At 44.6% G+C, this 17448-nt stretch overlaps 1 protein-coding gene across 7 annotated transcripts in view; it reads right to left on the reverse strand.

Annotated features, from left to right (window-relative positions):
* TNC (tenascin C) overlaps window positions 1–17448 on the reverse strand; it is a 91938-nt gene that overhangs the window by 58554 nt on the left and 15936 nt on the right. For all 7 annotated transcript variants that reach the window (XM_059925462.1, XM_059925460.1, XM_059925461.1 and 4 more), the window contains exons 2-4: window positions 6252–6845; window positions 2211–3620; window positions 656–919 (exon numbers count right to left, since the gene is read on the reverse strand). In XM_059925462.1, the coding sequence (XP_059781445.1) occupies window positions 656–919; window positions 2211–3620; window positions 6252–6708 (2131 nt within the window). In that variant the 5' untranslated portion in view covers window positions 6709–6845. The remainder of the gene's footprint in view (window positions 1–655; window positions 920–2210; window positions 3621–6251; window positions 6846–17448) is intronic.

Genomic DNA, 17448 nt, shown 5'->3' on the forward strand with positions numbered 1-17448 from the left:
GCAGCCAATGTTACTATTACTAAGCAAAAAAGAACCAATTTCTAGCCACAGCTTGCTTTTTAGGAGTGGAGGTAATTATTCTGATGTTGGACTCTTAAAGGAAGAATAACTTGAATCTTGATGTTTCCACTTTTGAATTTTTTAAATATATAGACAGTGAGCTCCATAGAAAGGTAGTAGTAGAATAGAGTACTTAAGACTGCCAGGGTTCAAATCCTATCTCTACTACTTATTAACTGTGTGATATGGGATGAGATGCTTAACCATTCAGAGTCTCAGTTTCCTCATCTGTAAAATGGGTTAACAGTAGCTCCTGTCTCATAGGGTTATTGTGAGTTAAATGAGTTAGTATGTGAGGACTTTCTGTAACAAATATTCAATGGGTTATAGGAAAAAGAATACATATATATGTATAACTGAATCACTTTGCTGTACAGTAAAAATTAACACAACATTGTAAATCAACTATACGTCCATAAAATTTTTTAAAAATTCAGTGGACTTAACTGGATTCCAGAGTTTTAACTAGTGTAACTGCATAAAGACAGCCGTAGAGCTACAGGGGCAAAGGTGAGGCAGTAACTCATGGGGGGGGACTATGTACTGGACAGGAGGAGGGCAGTTGAGGCTGCCGAGAGGTGCTCTGCTCACTCACAAGTGGCCACCCTGGCGCTGACAGGAATGCTCTTCTTGTTCTCCAGGATAGCGAACACGCGGATAAGGTACTCCACGCCAGGCTCCAACTCCTGGATGGTGGTGGACGTCTGGTCTCCAGGGACACGGAACTGCATTTCTAGGCCGTCTTCATGGGTGGGCGTGTACACGATGAGGTACTCTGTGACCCGCATCTCATTTTCCCAGGCCAGGTTTATGGTCTCTTCTGTCACTTCTGTCACGATGAGGTCTTTGGGAGGGGACACTGGCAAGAATAAGGAAGGACAGTTTGGGTCAGATGGTGTCATAACGCACTCTATGAATTCTCTCTTGGTTTGTTTCCCTGGACCTGTCTCTTCCCCCAGTCACGGAGCCCTGAAATCCACCTTCCATTTTCTAAAATGCAGACTCATCAAGGACCCTCCTGCTGTGACCCATCTTCAAAACCTTTGGTGGCCATCCCTTGCCTTCAGGCTAAAGTTCCAGGTCTACAGTGTGGCCTTCAGGGCTCTTTGTGAACTGGCCCCTCCGACTTCTCCACTCCCTGGACCTTAGTTCAGATTCAGGCCATCTGCATGGGAAAGTGCAGCCTGGGCTTGGCTTTCTGCTCTGAACTTCACGTCATACATTCTTAGCACTGGAAGGGTATTTTGGGCTCATCTGGTCCAACTCTTTCCTTTTCTTAGAGGTGAGTGAGGCAGAGGGACTTGCTCAACTTTGCTTACTCATCAAATTTGGAACGTACCCCTCCTCCCGGCCAGCCTGGTCTTCCTTCCAACCAGGCTTGCCTGGCTTGGCCATGTCAAACACAGAGCCGTGTGTTTGTTTTTATGTGCCAATGGCTTTAATCAAGGCAGAAAGTCTCCATTATGACAGGTATATAAGGGTGGATGAGGGAAGTACAAAGAAGACCCTCATTAAACATGAGCATTATTGGTCTTTGCTGTGTTTTCACTCAACCAGTATTTACTTACTGAATACATGCCCTGTGCTAACTGCTGGGATAATGCTCCTTTAAGGCACTCACAGTCCTTGGGATAAAAGACAGCAACAAAAAGGTGATTTAAGAGACGGGCCTGCTTCATAGGTGATCAGCACTTCATCTTTAGCTGAATGTGCGTTTAAAACAGTTTGTTTTATGTAATCTCACTGTCCACTCAATTTAGCTGAGTTTTTACTTCCATCCAAATGAGGGATTTAGTTCATTATTGGTTCCATGTCAATACAGAGTAGGAAAGAAGGTTGATGTTTAGCAAAAGGGAGGTGAGCGTTTCATCTACCCTCTTCGTGGGCACTGGGTGTTAAACTCAGCGTAGATGAGTTACCCAGATTCAGGTACCAGCTCTGTGATATATAAGCTGTGTGTCCTTGGGACAATTCCATAACCTCTCTGAGCCTCTGAGCCCTCAAATCGGTAGCTCTGTAACAGGTGAGTCAAAGAGTCTGTGTGTATGTGTGTGTGTGTGTGTGTGTTTGGTATAACACACAGTTCTCCAGCACATGCCAACTCGATGGTGGCCGTCATCACGCTAGTTCGCTGGAGCGCTGGTACTCACCCTGGGAGCAGTCTTCCCCGGTGTAACCCTCATTGCAGATGCAGCGGCCGGAGACGCACTGCCCCCAGCTGCTGCAGTCGTTGGGGCAGGAGCGCTGCCCGCAGTCCAGCCCAGTGAAGCCCTCGTGGCACACGCACTGGCCATCCACGCAGCGGCCCTGGCCGTGACAGTCGTCGGGACATCTGCGCTGCCCGCAGTCCTTGCCCGTGAAGCCCTCGTGGCACACGCACTGGCCGTCCACGCAGCGGCCCCGGCCGTGGCAGTCGCCGGGACAGGAGAGGTCTGCGCAGTCGGGGCCGGCGAAGCCGTCCTCGCACACGCACCGCCCGTCCACGCAGCGGCCCCGCTGGCTGCAGTCCCGGGGGCAGCGCAGCTCGCGGCAGTCCTCACCCATGTAGGCGTCGTCACAGACACACATGCCGTTCACGCAGCGGCCGTGCTGGTGACAGTCATGGGGGCAGCTCATCTCGCCACAGTCATAGCCCTGGAAGCCGAGTTCGCACTCACAGCGCCCCTGCTCGCAGCGCCCGCGGCCGTGACAGTCGTTGGGGCACCGCAGCTGCCCGCAGTCCTCCCCGGTGCGACCCTCGTCGCACACGCACTGCCCGTTGACGCAGCGGCCGTGGCCGCTGCAGTCGCGGGGACACCGGAGCTCGCCGCAGTCCGCGCCCGTGAAGCCGTCGTCGCACTCGCAATGCCCGTCCAGGCAGCGGCCGCGGTCGTGGCAGTCAGAGGGACAGCGCTTCTCGCTGCAGTCCGCACCCGCGAAGCCCTCGTCACACACACACTGGCCCTCGTCGCAGCGGCCGTGGCCATGGCAGGCGTTGGGGCAGGCGAGCTGGCCGCAGTCCTCACCCACGAAGCCCTCGTCGCAGTAGCAGGTGCCGTTGACGCAGCGGCCGCGGTCGAAGCAGTCGTTGGGGCAGATGAGCTCGCCGCAGTCGTCGCCCGTGAAGCCCTCATCGCACACGCACTCGTTCTCCACGCAGCGCCCGCGGCCGTGGCAGTTGTGCAGACACAGGGGCTCGTTGCAGTCCTCGCCGGCGAAGCCGTCCTGGCACACACAGCGGCCGTCCACGCAGCGGCCGTGCTCCTCGCTGCAGGGCACCGGGCAGGGCTCCTGGCCGCAGTCCACCCCCGAGTAGCCTTCGAAGCAGACGCAGGTCCCGTTCATGCACTTGCCCTGGTCATTGCAGTCGCTGGGACAGGCCAGCTGGCCGCAGTCGTCCCCCATGAAGCCCTTGTCACACACGCACTGCCCGTCCAGGCACTGGCCTTGCAGGTGACAGTTGCCTGGACATTCAGGCTCAGAGCAGTTGGGGCCTTTCCAGCCCGGTTCACACACACAGCCACAACCTTCAGTGCTGAAGTTGCCCCGGCCACTGCAGAAGGGCTTGGTGTCCAGGCGGCCTGCAGGGAGGGAAGAGAACAGAGGCTCTCCACTGAGCACCAGCAGCCCAGTTTCTTGGTTTCTAGCCACAAACCCCAGATTCAAATTCAGCCAGAGCACGGTTGCACCCTCAGGCCCCATCTGGCTTGAAAACCACTTGCTTATTGTGTGAAATCAGTTGGGGCCTCGGCTTGAAAACCACTTGCTTATTGTGTGAAATCAGTTGGGGCCTCATCTAATGATACTAGGTGGGAATTCTTAACCTGCACTCTCTGAAATTGTAGGTTCATATGCAGATTGTGTGTGTGTGTGTGTGTGTGTGTGTGTGTGTGTATTTCCATCCCTGGGGAGAACTCCCATAGTTTTCATCAAATTTTCAAGTATTCCTGTGACCCAAAGGTTACGAATCACTGCCTGTGCAATGCATTATGCTGGCCTGTGTCGTTACTTTTCCCGTACCTAGCCAAGGTCAGACATACAGGAGAATAAGTGTTTCACCAAGAAATAATCGTTGAACTGAACTCAGTTCTGATGCCTCGACTCAATAGCTGTGCTGCATTTGCAAAAAAATTTAGACACTCTGGAGCTGTTTCTTCATCAGTCAGGTGGGACCAATGGCCCACTTCCCTGGGTAAATCAGGTTAAACGAGGACATTAAGGACCTGCTGTTGTGCTTACTGTGATTTCCTTTTGCAGAGTGTTTTGGGTCGACTCAAGTTGTTATATGTGCTTATGTGACCAAAACTTTCTAAATTTTTTGTAACTGAAATGAGGCAGCTAAGGAGTGGCTTTCTAATTCTGTTAGGACAACTTCCCATTTGGCTCAGCCCTCACAAAGCTCATGTGCCTCCATCTTTTTTCCTCTCTATCCTGAAAGCTGCGGTGGTGGGTGAATATGAGGAATACGTGGTCAGGGCTGCTGTGACTCTGGCTCTTTGAAGTCTCTGTAATGTCTTGGCTTAACTTGCGGCAGTGGCTGGTGTGGTCTCCATGGAGCCAAGGAGAAGAAACAAACAAAACTCGCTCCATTTTCTCTGCATCTAAATACAGTTGAATTAATACACTTTATCTCCTTCCTGACAGCAGGAGGGAAGTCAATTTTAAGAAAAAAGTTGGCTTGGAAAGTGAGAATCTAAACCTATGTTGTCTAGTATGGTAGCCACCAGACACACGTGGCTTCAAAACAACTGAATTGTGGCTAGTCTGAATTGAGATGTGCTCTAAATGGGAACTACATAACACACTGGATTTCAAAGACTTAGCATAAAAGAAAAGAATGTAAAATATCCATTAACAATTTTTGTATTGATTCCAAGCTGAAAGATTATTTACTTGTATTGGATAGATGATTAAAATCATTTTTACCTGTTCCTTTCATTAATGTGACTATTGGAAAAGTTAAGATTAATTACATACATGGCTCAGATTACAGTTCTAACGGACAGCACTGCATTAACCACTTTTTTTTTTTAACCCATTCTTTAGCATTAGTCCTATTGTGTAACTCGCCTCTGCGTTTTGCCAGGGAGTTGACGGAAGTGGAAGATAAAGTAATTTGTGCATAAAGAAAACTTTTTTGTTGTTGCTTTTGCCTTGGAAACCTAAAGGATGTCCTATAGTACTCTCCACTTACAACAATTAGGGCTACTCTTGAAATAATCTGCCAGAATAATTTCTAGTATATTTTATGAGCAGCAAAAATAGAGATTTTCATCTCTGATTTGAAGCTGTTGAAGCCCCTGTAGCTCTATCAACTTTAGGGAATGAAGATGAAGACAAAATTCCAAAGTGGCACAATTCCTTAAAAAAAAGATGCACCTGGAGACAGGGTATCAGTGGGATAGCATGAGTTGTGGAGACACACAGGCACCTTCAAAGCTCCTATCTCTTATCACTCTTTGAGTCATCTTGTGCCAGTTGTTTAACTTTTTTGAGTCTCATTTCTTAGATCTGTAGAAAGGGGGTATTAAACCTTATCTCAAAGGGTTGTTGGGAGGATGAAATGAGATAGTGAATTACAATTCCTGGTACATAAAGGGGCTCAATTCATATTGTGATCATCATCGTTGCTGCCATTAAACTGGAACATTTTTTCTATTTCCCACAGGTTTTGCATCACAGTAGGCAGCATTGTAAATTTGCAGGAACACTGGGGTGTGGAATACTGTAGTTTAAGTCCTAACTTGGCCACTTATGGCAGGACCTTGAGGAATCCCAACTTCCTTCTAGGCCTTAGTTTCCCTATTTGTACAACGAAGTGATGGGGCTACATCACCACTTTTCAGAGAACGATCTTTGGGTTAGGGATTTCAAAATAAATTCATAGGTTTTAAGGGTAGAGAATGAGTAGATTTCATCGTCAAGTAAGTTTTAGAAACTCGTACTTAAACTAAAATAGGGTTTTTCAAAGCAGGACTTCTGAGAGGCCTGAAAATTCCTCTGAGAAACATTTGTTACCAAGACTCTCCAAGAGCAGAACGGAGATGATTACGTTCTGCACAATCATTTGTCCATAAAATCTCTTTTGAATGAACACCTTGTGGGGCTAGTTCCCCAGGGAGCCCACTCTGGAAAACAACTGATGGATCCTGGCCTGCCCCTCGTTCCTCCCACGTGTACCGCGAGGGGCTGGGCCGGTCACCAGCTCCTACCTTCAGCGGGCTGGAAACAGCAGCCTGCTCCCAAGGTGCACTGCTCCCGCAGGGAAGACACCAGGTTCTCCAGCTCCTCCAGTCTGCTCAGAAGCTCCTTGACATCAGGAGCGGCGGCACAACCGCAGGCCCGGCGGGGGATGTTGATGCGGTGTGTGAAGACGATCTGGTTTTCCCCATCTACCGTGTGCTCCTGGAAGCTTTCCCTGGGCTCTGACAGTGGGACCAACTCTTTCTCGCCACTGGCTGATTCCAGATCCACCGAGCACTGGGACCCCACAGGCAGCTTGATGTTGTAGACATGATTAAACACCACCGGCTGGTTCTCCTCTGGCAGGGTGACATTCAGCCCACTCTGTCGCTTGTGCCGGATGACTTTCTTGAGGACGCCACCTTCGGCAGGAAGGGCAAGCAGAGCTAGGAAGATGCCTGCCAACAGCCGAGTCACGACCCCCATGGTGGAGGTGGGTTTGGCTGAATGTTCCCGGGGTTCTATGGTCCTAGGGTATCTCACTCTTAGGCAGAACTGGGGATTTGGAAGCTGAGAGTAGAATCCAAATCAGTGGTTCCTGATCTTCTTGAAAGAATTCTCTTCTACAAGTAAACAAAGGAAAACAATAAGCTTGTTAGTATCTACTGTTCATTGAATCTATTGGATATCTGCAATTCCAATGAATTTTGATTTATATTTCCTGTGTTTGAAGGTCTCCTTTTATTCCTTCAATGTGCACTGCAGTGTGGATATAAAATGGTCTCTAAAAGAATTTTGCAATCTTGAATGAATGACTTCACTCACTATTCAATATTTGGAAATATAGGGAGACAGCAGAAAGGACAAGACAGATCAGATGCGGGTTTGGATCTCAGCTCTAGTTCTGGGCCTTTGGGTAAGTTATATAACTTTTATTTGTCTTATTTCACTTCTGTACAGTGAAGATCATAATGTCAAGGTTAAAGTAATGATGAAAGTGAAAACAGTAAGTAGAAATCATTCATATAGTCATGAAGCCCTTTGCTATTTACTGGTTGAGCACATTGAGTGGTATGAAGGCTGTAGTCCCATAGATGTCCAGTAACTCTTCCCTCTTATTATTGACCCTCCAATCTAAGATTAACTCCATCTGCTGGTTTTCCTCTGCTGTGAGAGGCAGAAGTGAAAATGAAAGACTTTAGAAAGCAAACTGAGTTTTTACTGTAACTGAACATCTAACTAGTTATGTGGCTGTTGGAATAGTATTCTACCTCTGTGAACCTCAATTCCTCTTCTTTTCGATTTATTTCTAAAACCTTAAAAGTTCAAGTTTTTAGAAGAGCCTGACAGAATGTTCCTGAACCAGTTATCCAAACTATGACCAAGGGCAAGAGATGACTCAGAAAGATGTCCATGAGCCCTTGATGTCTTCTGCAATCAACAAGTACTTATTCTTTTTTTTTTTTAAATTAATTAATTATTTTTGGCTGCGTTGGGTCTTCGTTGCTGCGCACAGGCTTTTCTCTAGTTGCGGCGAGTGGGGGCTATTCTTCCTTGTGGTGCACGGGCTTCTCACTGCAGTGGCGTCTCCTGTTGCGGAGTATGGGCTCTAGGCACGCGGGCTCAGTAATTGTGGCTTGTGGGCTCTAGAGTGCAGGCTCAGTAGTTGTGGCGCACAGGCTTAGTTGCTCTGCGGCATGTGGGATCTTCCCGGACCAGGACTCGAACCTGTGTCCCCTGCATTGGCAGGCGGATTCTTAACCACTGCACCACCAGGGAAGTCCCAACAAGTACTTATTCTATTCTAACTGAGTGTCGTACACTGAATCATACCTTCCCCTCCCCCCCAAATTCATACTTGAAGTCCTAACCCTCAGTGTGACTATATTTGGAGATAGGGCTCTTAGGGAGGTAATCAAGGTTAAATGAAGGTCATGAGGATGGGGCCCTAATCTGATGATAGTATTGGTGTCCTTATAAGAAGAGGAAGAGACTCCAGATCTCTCTCTGACTCTGTCTCCGTGTCTGTTTGTGCACAGCAGAAAGGCCGTATGAGGACACAGTGAGAAGGTGGCCATCTGTATGCTTTATCATTCAAATTAGTTTCCTAATAAGAATTTGTGGATCTGTGATGTAGGCAAGCCCACTGAATGAAAATTATTATGAAGAGGAGAACTTGGCAAGTTCTCTTCTTTCAAACTACCATAGCCTATCTTAGTTGTTTACCGGACAAATATTTATTGATTGCGTAATCTACTGCAATTGTTTTAACTCTCTTTGCCTTCCACAAAGTCCTTCTTTCTCACCCTCTTCCCATCAATTCTTAGCTCTTTCTTTTTTTTTTTTTTTTTTTATGAGAAAGGGCCATGGGCCAAGTTTGAAATGCTTTTGGACTTTTACCCAACACTTTTGTGTGTGTTGTTAAATGACTTAAATTTCCATCTAAAAGGCTGTTAGAATTGTCGGTTGAGACTTTAAGGCAACAAATCTAGGGAAATAATGACCAGAGTATGGGTTGAGTGAGGATTTTTCACTCTGTATCTGCACTGGCACAGCCAAATGCTGCATTGTTTGGAGGAAAGAAATGTGATTCTTGAGGGTTGTGTATTTTCCATATTGGCTCATGGTGGTCTGAGGGCAGGCGGATGTTTTTGCACTTTGGGAAAGACCCATTATACCTTCAGCGTGGTGGAAAATGTCTAGACTTTGGAATTAGACACACCTGAGTACAAATGCCACTCACTAACTCTGTGACTTGGGCAAGCTATTGATATTTATCCTCTCTAAACCGTGATCTCACTTTTGCAATGGGGTCAAAATCCTTCCAGAGGGAATTATGAATTAAAGATCTGCACAGAAAACACCCAACATAGTGTCAAGCCCATAATAGGCACATATTAAAAAGTAGCTGCTATTTTGTTATGCTCTGAAGAACAAAACCTAGCATGAGTCCAGGCCAATAGCCTCCTTTTGCTTAAGCTTGACCTCTTCATTGAATCCAGTACTAAACCCAACAGCAACTTGGATCTAGATCAAAGAGGAGCTGCAGAATCACTGATGAGTGAGGGGGTAAACCTTATGAAGATAAATTTACTAGAACTGGAAATACTTACACCAGAGGAGCAAACATACAAAGCAAGTAGTAACCTTTAAGAATGTAAAATTAAAAAAAAAAAAAAAAAAAGAATGTAAAATATTCTCATGCAGACAACTGGCTTGTTAATGTCTCCTTTGAGGATAGACCTAGGGAAAATTACTTTAGATTACAGTTTGTGATATTTAGGTTAGACATGAAGGATCATGTTCGGACAGTAGGGCTTTTAAAATCGGAGAATGAGCAACTTATTCTGTAGAGATTCTTTAGAAAGCACAAGCAGATTCTTATCTTTACAGGAAGTGATCAGGCAATGGAAGGTCTGGAAAATGTCTTGTAGGGGGAAGGAGTGTGGACCTGTACATGTTTATTCTGTAGCTGAGAAAGCCAAGATTGAGAAGAACAGGATTCCTATGTATAGATCCTGGGAAAGCAGGAGCTGGCTTGTCCCTTCTGGCCTCAAAGGACAAAACAAGCATCAAAATGTGTGTACGTTAGGGGTGGAGAGGAGGGTTGGTTACAAGAAGGCAAATTTCAGCACAACAGAAGAAATATGTTTCTAATTGGAATTATCCAATAGAAAGGGCTTCTTTGAGAATATGGCAAGCTCCAAGGCTCTGGAATGTAAATAGAAGAGTGTTGAAGAGCACAGGTTTGTAGACAAACTGTCTTGAGTCATTGTTCAACCACTTCCTCTCCCTTGGGCAAACTATCTATACCACAGGCCAGAGTCATTTCATCAATGAAACATGCTACGAGTGTCCTCGTAGGACTACTGTGGAAAGTGCATGAGATAATGTGTGTGGTGGGAATGGTACAGTCTTTGGCAGCAGCAAGAGCTCAATAAAGGGGAGCTTTTGTTTTAAAAATATGGACTTCAATTAGTATTTTTTCCAGAATTTTCTTCCCTCCAACTCTTGAAACTCCTACCTTGGCATATGCGGTTCTGTTTTTCTAAGCAAGGGTGAGTTCTGCAGTGAAGTGAAGGAATCTCTGTCTCAGAGCCCCCAGGCAAATATGTCCTGGGAGATATCTCTATATTTATCTCTATCTCTATCTCTGCATCTACATCTGTATCTACATCTTTATCTTTATCTACATCTCTACCTATACCTATGTCCATATCCCTGTCTACATCTATACCTGTATCTATCTATCTATCTATCTATCTACACTCTATCTACCTAGTTATCTATCTTCTATCTTTTATGAAGAGATTAAAGGATCTGTTTGACAATGTTTGCAAAGGTGAAAGGAGGGCAGCAGGAAGAGACACAGCCTTTGTATTGGCTCAATACATAGATTGTTGGGGTCACACATCCGGGACAAAGTGGCTATATCCAAGCCATGCATGTTGCCTTGCTCTGTAACCTGCCTTGGCATATATGCTAAGTGCAGAAAAATACACATGTGGATCAGACTCTACTTTCTATTTTTATCAAAAGAAATTTTTAGAGCCAAATTAACTCTGTGATTGTGTTTGTGACTCTTTAGGTGCCTTCATTCCTGTTAACTTCTCAAGAATAATTAATCTGGAGAAAAAAACAAACAAACAAAAAAACTACCTTAAAGATTTCTTCATGAGAGAGAAGGTTTAAGAAGAGGAAGAAAACTTTGAATTCTTTGGTCCAGAGCTGCGTTATTCAATATGGTAGCCACTAGCGACAAGTGGTTATTAAAATTAAATACAATTAAAAATTCCATCCTCAATTGTACTGTTCACATTTCAAGTGCTTAATAGCGACGTGGCTAGTGGCTATAATTCAGACAGTGTGGATAAATAACATTTCCATCATTGCAGGAAATTCTATTTAGCAGTGCACGTTTAGAAGTCTGCTTGGTGATGTTAAGCGCATGGTACAAATGAGGAAACTGAGGCTCAGAGAGGTCAGAGGGAGTCTAAAAAAGAAAGGTAGGATATTGTTAAGTCTCCTATCTAATTAAAATTGGTGAGTACCTCACCTGCAGGTGCCAGGAGACTAGAGAAGATGACACCTTTTTAGTTAACATAAGCAAATATTTATGTGCAGTGTAATTTCCATACCTTACATGTTCAAACATATCCAGGTACAAGCAAGGAGTGGTCTTTATGGCTGTTGGCCTCCTCAGATATGAAGGGACATGGAGCTTGCCCCAGGTCCTCATCCTTTCCCCCATCCTACCCTTGGGATATGAAATGCTTTTTCTTTTTCTCTCTGCATACCTTAGAACCCCAAGTTCTCCATGAGATTCTTCTCAAATAAAACCGAAGATAGGTTGCCCAGGAGCCACTCTGGCTACACCTAGCATCTTGTTCTGCCCTGCCTCACCTTTCTCTTGGGAGCTGGTAGGTTTGTCGAAATTAACTCATGGCTCTCCTGCTTCTGTTGACTCTGTGCTACTTTGCTGCAGACTTTTTGAGGGGGACTCAGTCCATTTTCTTCAGTAGTCTGAACAGTTCTATTGATGAAGTGGCTAGGTATGGGAGGAAGAGCCTGGTCTTTGCAGAGAAATAGACCTGTGTTAGAATCCAGCTCTTCCACTTGGTAGCTGCTACCTGTGGCCATTCACTTCCCCCTCTGAGTATCACTTGCTTCATCTCCTGTATGGCTATATATATATGCTTATTTTATAAAGCTATGAGAAGATGGGATAAAATGAGATGTATCTTAAGCTACCAGCACAGTGCCTGGCACATAGTAGGTACTTAACATGGTAGCTAATGATAATAGAAACAATAATAACCACACTGGTCAAATAGAGAGTAGATCAGAAAGGAAAGTTTGCATCCAGAAGGCATGGGAGAATTAGGGAATTACATCATGGCTATGACAATGATGTAATAGGTAACAAAAGAGATTGGCTAACCTAGGTCTTTTAAGGTTCAAAGTGGAGGGTGGCTACATTCTTTTGAGGGGCTGAAGAAAGACACCTTGAAAGAGGTGGCACCTGAGATGAGCCTGAAGGATGGGTGGGATTCTAAAAAGTGGTTCGTTACAACTGAGTAGGTGGATTGAATTTGCACCTTACCCGCCTACCCTTCTAGATTAGGCGTCTAGAAAGAGGGAATAGCATGAGAAAAGGCAAGGAATGTGTGGGTGAGGAGGAGAATGAGGAAGGAGACAGTAATAACAGCAGCTTCCCTCTGCAGCTGCCTGATGTAGGCAAAAGTGGGGTAACATGTACGGAATACTGATGTCCTGGTTCTACTGGGGTGTATAAGGTGTGTAGGGGAGCGGAAAGGAGAGAGCATGTGGAGTTGGTACAGCCAGTGAGGAGAGCATGAATGGTCAATGTGAAGGGCTGGTGCTGAGCCCAGTAAGCATTGCTGTGTCTTTCTAAGGCTACGTGCCTAATTGCTCAGTGTCATCTGTGGAGAAGATTAGGGAAAACATAGGTTTCTGTATTTAGTCCCTTGGTCTGCAAATACCTGGCAAACTTATGTTGCCTGCCCTTTATAAAAAAAGGAAGAAAGAAAAAGATAAAGCAATGGTCTTGAAGCCTTTTTTGTTTTTCTTTTTTTGATGGGGGGAGGTGTTAAAATGTTAGGACTTCCAACAAGGACCTACTGTACAGCACAGGGAACTCTGCTCAATATTATGTAACAACCTAAAAGGGAAAAGAATTTGAAAAAGAATAGACACATGTATATGTTTAACTGAATCACTTTGCTGTACACCTGAAACTAACACAACATTGTTAATCAACTATACTCCAATATGAAATAAAAATTTAAATAATGTTAGGTCTTCATCACTGATGAAAGATAAAAATTAGTTCTTGTTTCAGTTCCTTTGATATTAGCTGTGGCCAGTGTAGGATGATATCTCCAGATTTGGGCATTATAGATTTTTATTCAGAACATTACTGTGAAGTAACATTCATTTAATAGATGGGGAAACCTCGGTCAAGTCAGTGTCATGGCAGCTGTGTCCCAAGAGCTTTTTGGTTTACAATTGTATACTCTGAGGTGCCTCTTGGCTTATTATCAAATCTTCCTTTTTTTTTTTTTTTTCTTCCAGTAGAGCTGTTTGATAGCTAACCTTTTGGAAGCAGCATGGAATAAACAAACTGACGGTTATTTTTAGGCACTTCACCACAGGACAAAGACCATTGCTGAGATGAAGGAATCAACAATCTTTGAATGTTTCCCGGTTCACAGCTGGAGAATAAAGTTTCATTTTTAGATTAAGATAAAATTTCCAACTGGCTAGAATCATATTTCAGAATACTTATGACTTCACTTTTAGTAACTCACGGAATATATTTATCTTGTTGACTTAGGCATTTACGTCAAACAGCCTTGGCACGGGGGGCCAAGGAAGATTCCTACTGTTTAGAAATGCAGATGAATTTCTTTCCACATCATTTTGGCAACACCTGAGACAGACCACATTAAATTTTTCTTCCTGCAGGCAAGAGAATTTTATTGTGCACAGTCAGTTAAGCATGGAGTTACTTACATGGACGTTCTTAAAGGTTCTAGAATTCCTCACCCCTTGTCCTTCCCAACATCCATAAATTCCTTGTTGGAATGTGTCAGGAAGAGAGAGGAGCCAAGAAACAGCCTGAAGTGTGGATTTTTTCCGAGGATATCTGAGCCTTACTCTTGATTAAGTCCAGCACCACCTGTGTCTTAAAAGCATTGAGCAAACACTGCCTGCCTAAGCAAAGCCCCTCCTAGCCCTGGTTGTTGGAATTGCAGCACTGAGAAGCACTTATCCATTTAGGTAGTACGGTGGCGTAGCTGGCACCCAGTTCAGATACTTGTAGAGCCAGCAGTCATTTCAGAGTCCTGGGAATTAAGTCATTTTTAAAATCATTCATTCTTGCATTCAACAGAGATGAGTTGAATGAGTGTTAAGACCAGGCTATGGGGGCTTCCCTGGTGGTGCAGTGGTTGAGAATCCGCCTGCCAATGCAGGGGACATGGGTTCGAGCCCTGGTCCGGGAAGATCCCACATGCCGTGGAGCATCTAAGCCTGTGCACCACAACTACTGAGTGTGTGCTCTAGAGCCCGTGAGCCACAACTACTGAGCCTGCGTGCTGCAACTACTGAAGCCCGCACGCCTAGAGCCTGTGCTCCGCAACAGGAGAAGCCACCGCAATGAGAAGTCCATGCACCGCAACGAAGAGTAGCCCCCACTCGCCGCAACTAGAGAAAGCCTGCGCGCAGCAACGAAGACCCAACGCAGCCTCAAAACCAAATTAAATAAATAAATTTATATATATAAAAAAAAAGACCAGGCTATGGGATAGATCAAGGGGTAGTGAGGTGTTTCAGAGACCAATGATGGTAAGTTCCTGTTCTCAATCAGTTCATAGTCCAGTAAAGGAAACAGACAGGTAAACAAATACTTATAGGGAAGAATGATAGATGCTAAAACTGACAAATCTCCAAGGAGAGTCTGTGCAATGTTTGTGAATATCTGCTCTAGAATCAGCCAAATACTATGGATTCTGGTCCTGCCACTTGCTATTAGTTTGAATCGTATGGAGTTGCCATTTTCATAGGTCAAATATGGTTGGATAGGGGCAACTTCATATAGCTCCATCTAGAAGCTTTGACCTTAGATGTGTAACATTGCCTCTCTGAGCCTCAGCTTTCTTGTCTGTAAAATGGCAACACTCATAAAAACCCCACAATAAAGTTCTTTCAACTGCAAGTGAGAAAAAAATGAGATCAAATGAGATAACACATGGAAATATTTAGGACAGTGCCTAACAGGAGGGAGGGAGGTCTTAGTAACTGGTGTATTGTTATTGTGTGATGATTTGTGTCTTTTGTTTGAAGAAGGCAGTTCGTGGAAGGCTAGTCTCTGAAGGATGAGGGATTCCTAAGAGAATTTTGGGAAGCCCCCTTCTGCCCACTGTTGCTTTTTCCATAGAAGTGTAAAATTCTTAGTGTTTCAGTTTGTCAAGTGACAGAGACACTCTGAAATCCTTAGGAGAAGAGGAGGCTGTGTCTATAGTCCTGGTTTTCCTCCTAGCCTACATATTCTCATTCAGTAGCAAGAAAAGCAAGCCTGTGAGCCCAGGGTGGAGCTCTTTTCTGGCAGGTCAGTCCCCTGGCCAAGAGGCGCTGCTGCTACTGGGATGGTTGTCCACGCTGCTCAGCCAGGTCTTTCTCCAGAACAGTCTGCCTGTGGTTTAGTTTTTCAAGACATTGCTTCTGACGGGAAATGTTTGGCTCAGTTTTTCAGTACTTTGGATAGACACAGACAGATATCGGATTACAGAATCAACATCAGACTTGAGCAGGCTTAGAATCAACTGTAGAAGATCGAGTCCAGGGGTGGCAAGCCTGTGGCACCCACACACATCCTTCCAGTGTACATGGCAGACATTGCTAATTGATGCCTACATGCTTCCATGCCCCCACCTGAGAGTTATTACGAATATATCGCTTCAGGCAGCCACACTGAATTGAGTAAAAGTAGTACATGACATGAAAGAGAATATCTGAACTGAAACACCCAGAGAGGGTCACTGGCTAATTAGTGGTAAAGCAAATATTAAAACCCAGATATCCTACGTTTTTTGTCAGTGAATTTGATTAAGGTTTATCTCTTCCCTGAAACCACTGCGAGGCCTTCAACAATAAGTGCGTATGAAAGGTTTCTAGTAATTCTTAGTCTGTGGTCATTGTCATGGTCCCTAGAAAGAAATATCAGCAATGGGATCTTGGAGAGCATCTGTGTTAAGAGATGTCCAGATTTCTTTGTGCTATAGGGTTTCTTCAATTACCACCCATCCATCCATCCATCCATCCATCCATCCGACTATGCATCTTTTCAGTACGTATTTATTAAATACCTAGCATATGCCAAGCCCTGAGTTAAGCATGAGCGATACAAAAATGAAGGGGATAAGCATGTTCTTTATTATCGAAAAGCTTACAGTTTCCCCCGTAAAGGTCACAAAATAGAATTGACTTTAAATCCATGTATTGTGGATTGAATATTTGTGGTATACTTAAGTGTCCCTGCACACTCTAAGCCAATAGCAGGCGTACAAATGTTAAGGTTCTTTCAAGAGCTACCTGCTGTTTACTTACTATGTACTGCATGTTGGGAAAACTAGGCAGAGTAAGGACCTATTCTCTGTTTCCAGAAATCTCAGAAACTAGAACATACACAAGCAAGGTTCAGTAGCAGTGCTAGTCTGAATGAAGGACTTGAGAGAAGTGTCACTCTGAGCTTGGAAGTTCACGGAGAGCTTCCTGGAGGAGGAAGCGCTTAGGATCCCCAAATATTGATCGAAGAGGCCTTGGAAGATCAGGAAAAGATTGAAATAATAACAAGGATAATGAAAGTAATGAAGACATCATTACCTATCATTCATTTAGTGCTTAATTGCCAGAGCCTGTGCTAAGCATTTTAAATCTCCAATTTTAAATTCTTACAAAGTGATATGAGATGGTGTCTTTATTATTTTGCAGATGAGGAAACCGAGGCATGGGATAATTAAGTGGCTTGTGCAAGTTCAGATATCCATTAATTAGTGGAGTTAGGATTTGAACGCAGGTCTATCGGAGTCCAAAGTAAGTGTTCTGAGTCACCACCTTATAAAGCCTTTTGTGCTGGAGGGCCAAGGAAGGGAGTTATGATTCAAGACCAGACCCAAGCTCTGTCTATATAACTTCCAAACAGTTGGCTCAAGAGGGAATACTATCAGTACCCTGGAATTAGGGCCTTAAGGAGCCAGATATCCTGTGAGTGCTATAGAGATGAAGCATGCTGACAGACACCTTGGAGAAGCTGTCAAAGCTCAGTTATCATTGAGGAAGGATTCCAGATGCCGTGAAGTCTCCTCAAAAAGCCCCTTTGCCATCTGAGCAGGCAAATCTCTCTGTCCTTCAACATACAGTTCAAAAAAAATAATATATTAGAAGTTTTCTCAGGTAACTTTGTCCCTCTTCTGAATTCTCTGAGTATTTTTTTTTTTTTTTTTAAAGACAGATTTTTTTTTTTTTTTTTTTTTTAGCTACTTTATTGATTGATTGATTGATTGATTGATTGGCTGCGTTGGGTCTTCGGTTCGTGCGAGGGCTTTCTCTAGTTGCGGCAAGCGGGGGCCACTCTTCATCGCGGTGCGGGGACCGCTCTTCATCGCGGTGCGCAGGCCTTTCACTATCGCGGCCCCTCCCGTT

The sequence above is a fragment of the Balaenoptera ricei genome, chromosome 6 (assembly GCF_028023285.1).
Source record: "Balaenoptera ricei isolate mBalRic1 chromosome 6, mBalRic1.hap2, whole genome shotgun sequence".
Taxonomy (NCBI): Eukaryota; Metazoa; Chordata; class Mammalia; order Artiodactyla; family Balaenopteridae; genus Balaenoptera; species Balaenoptera ricei.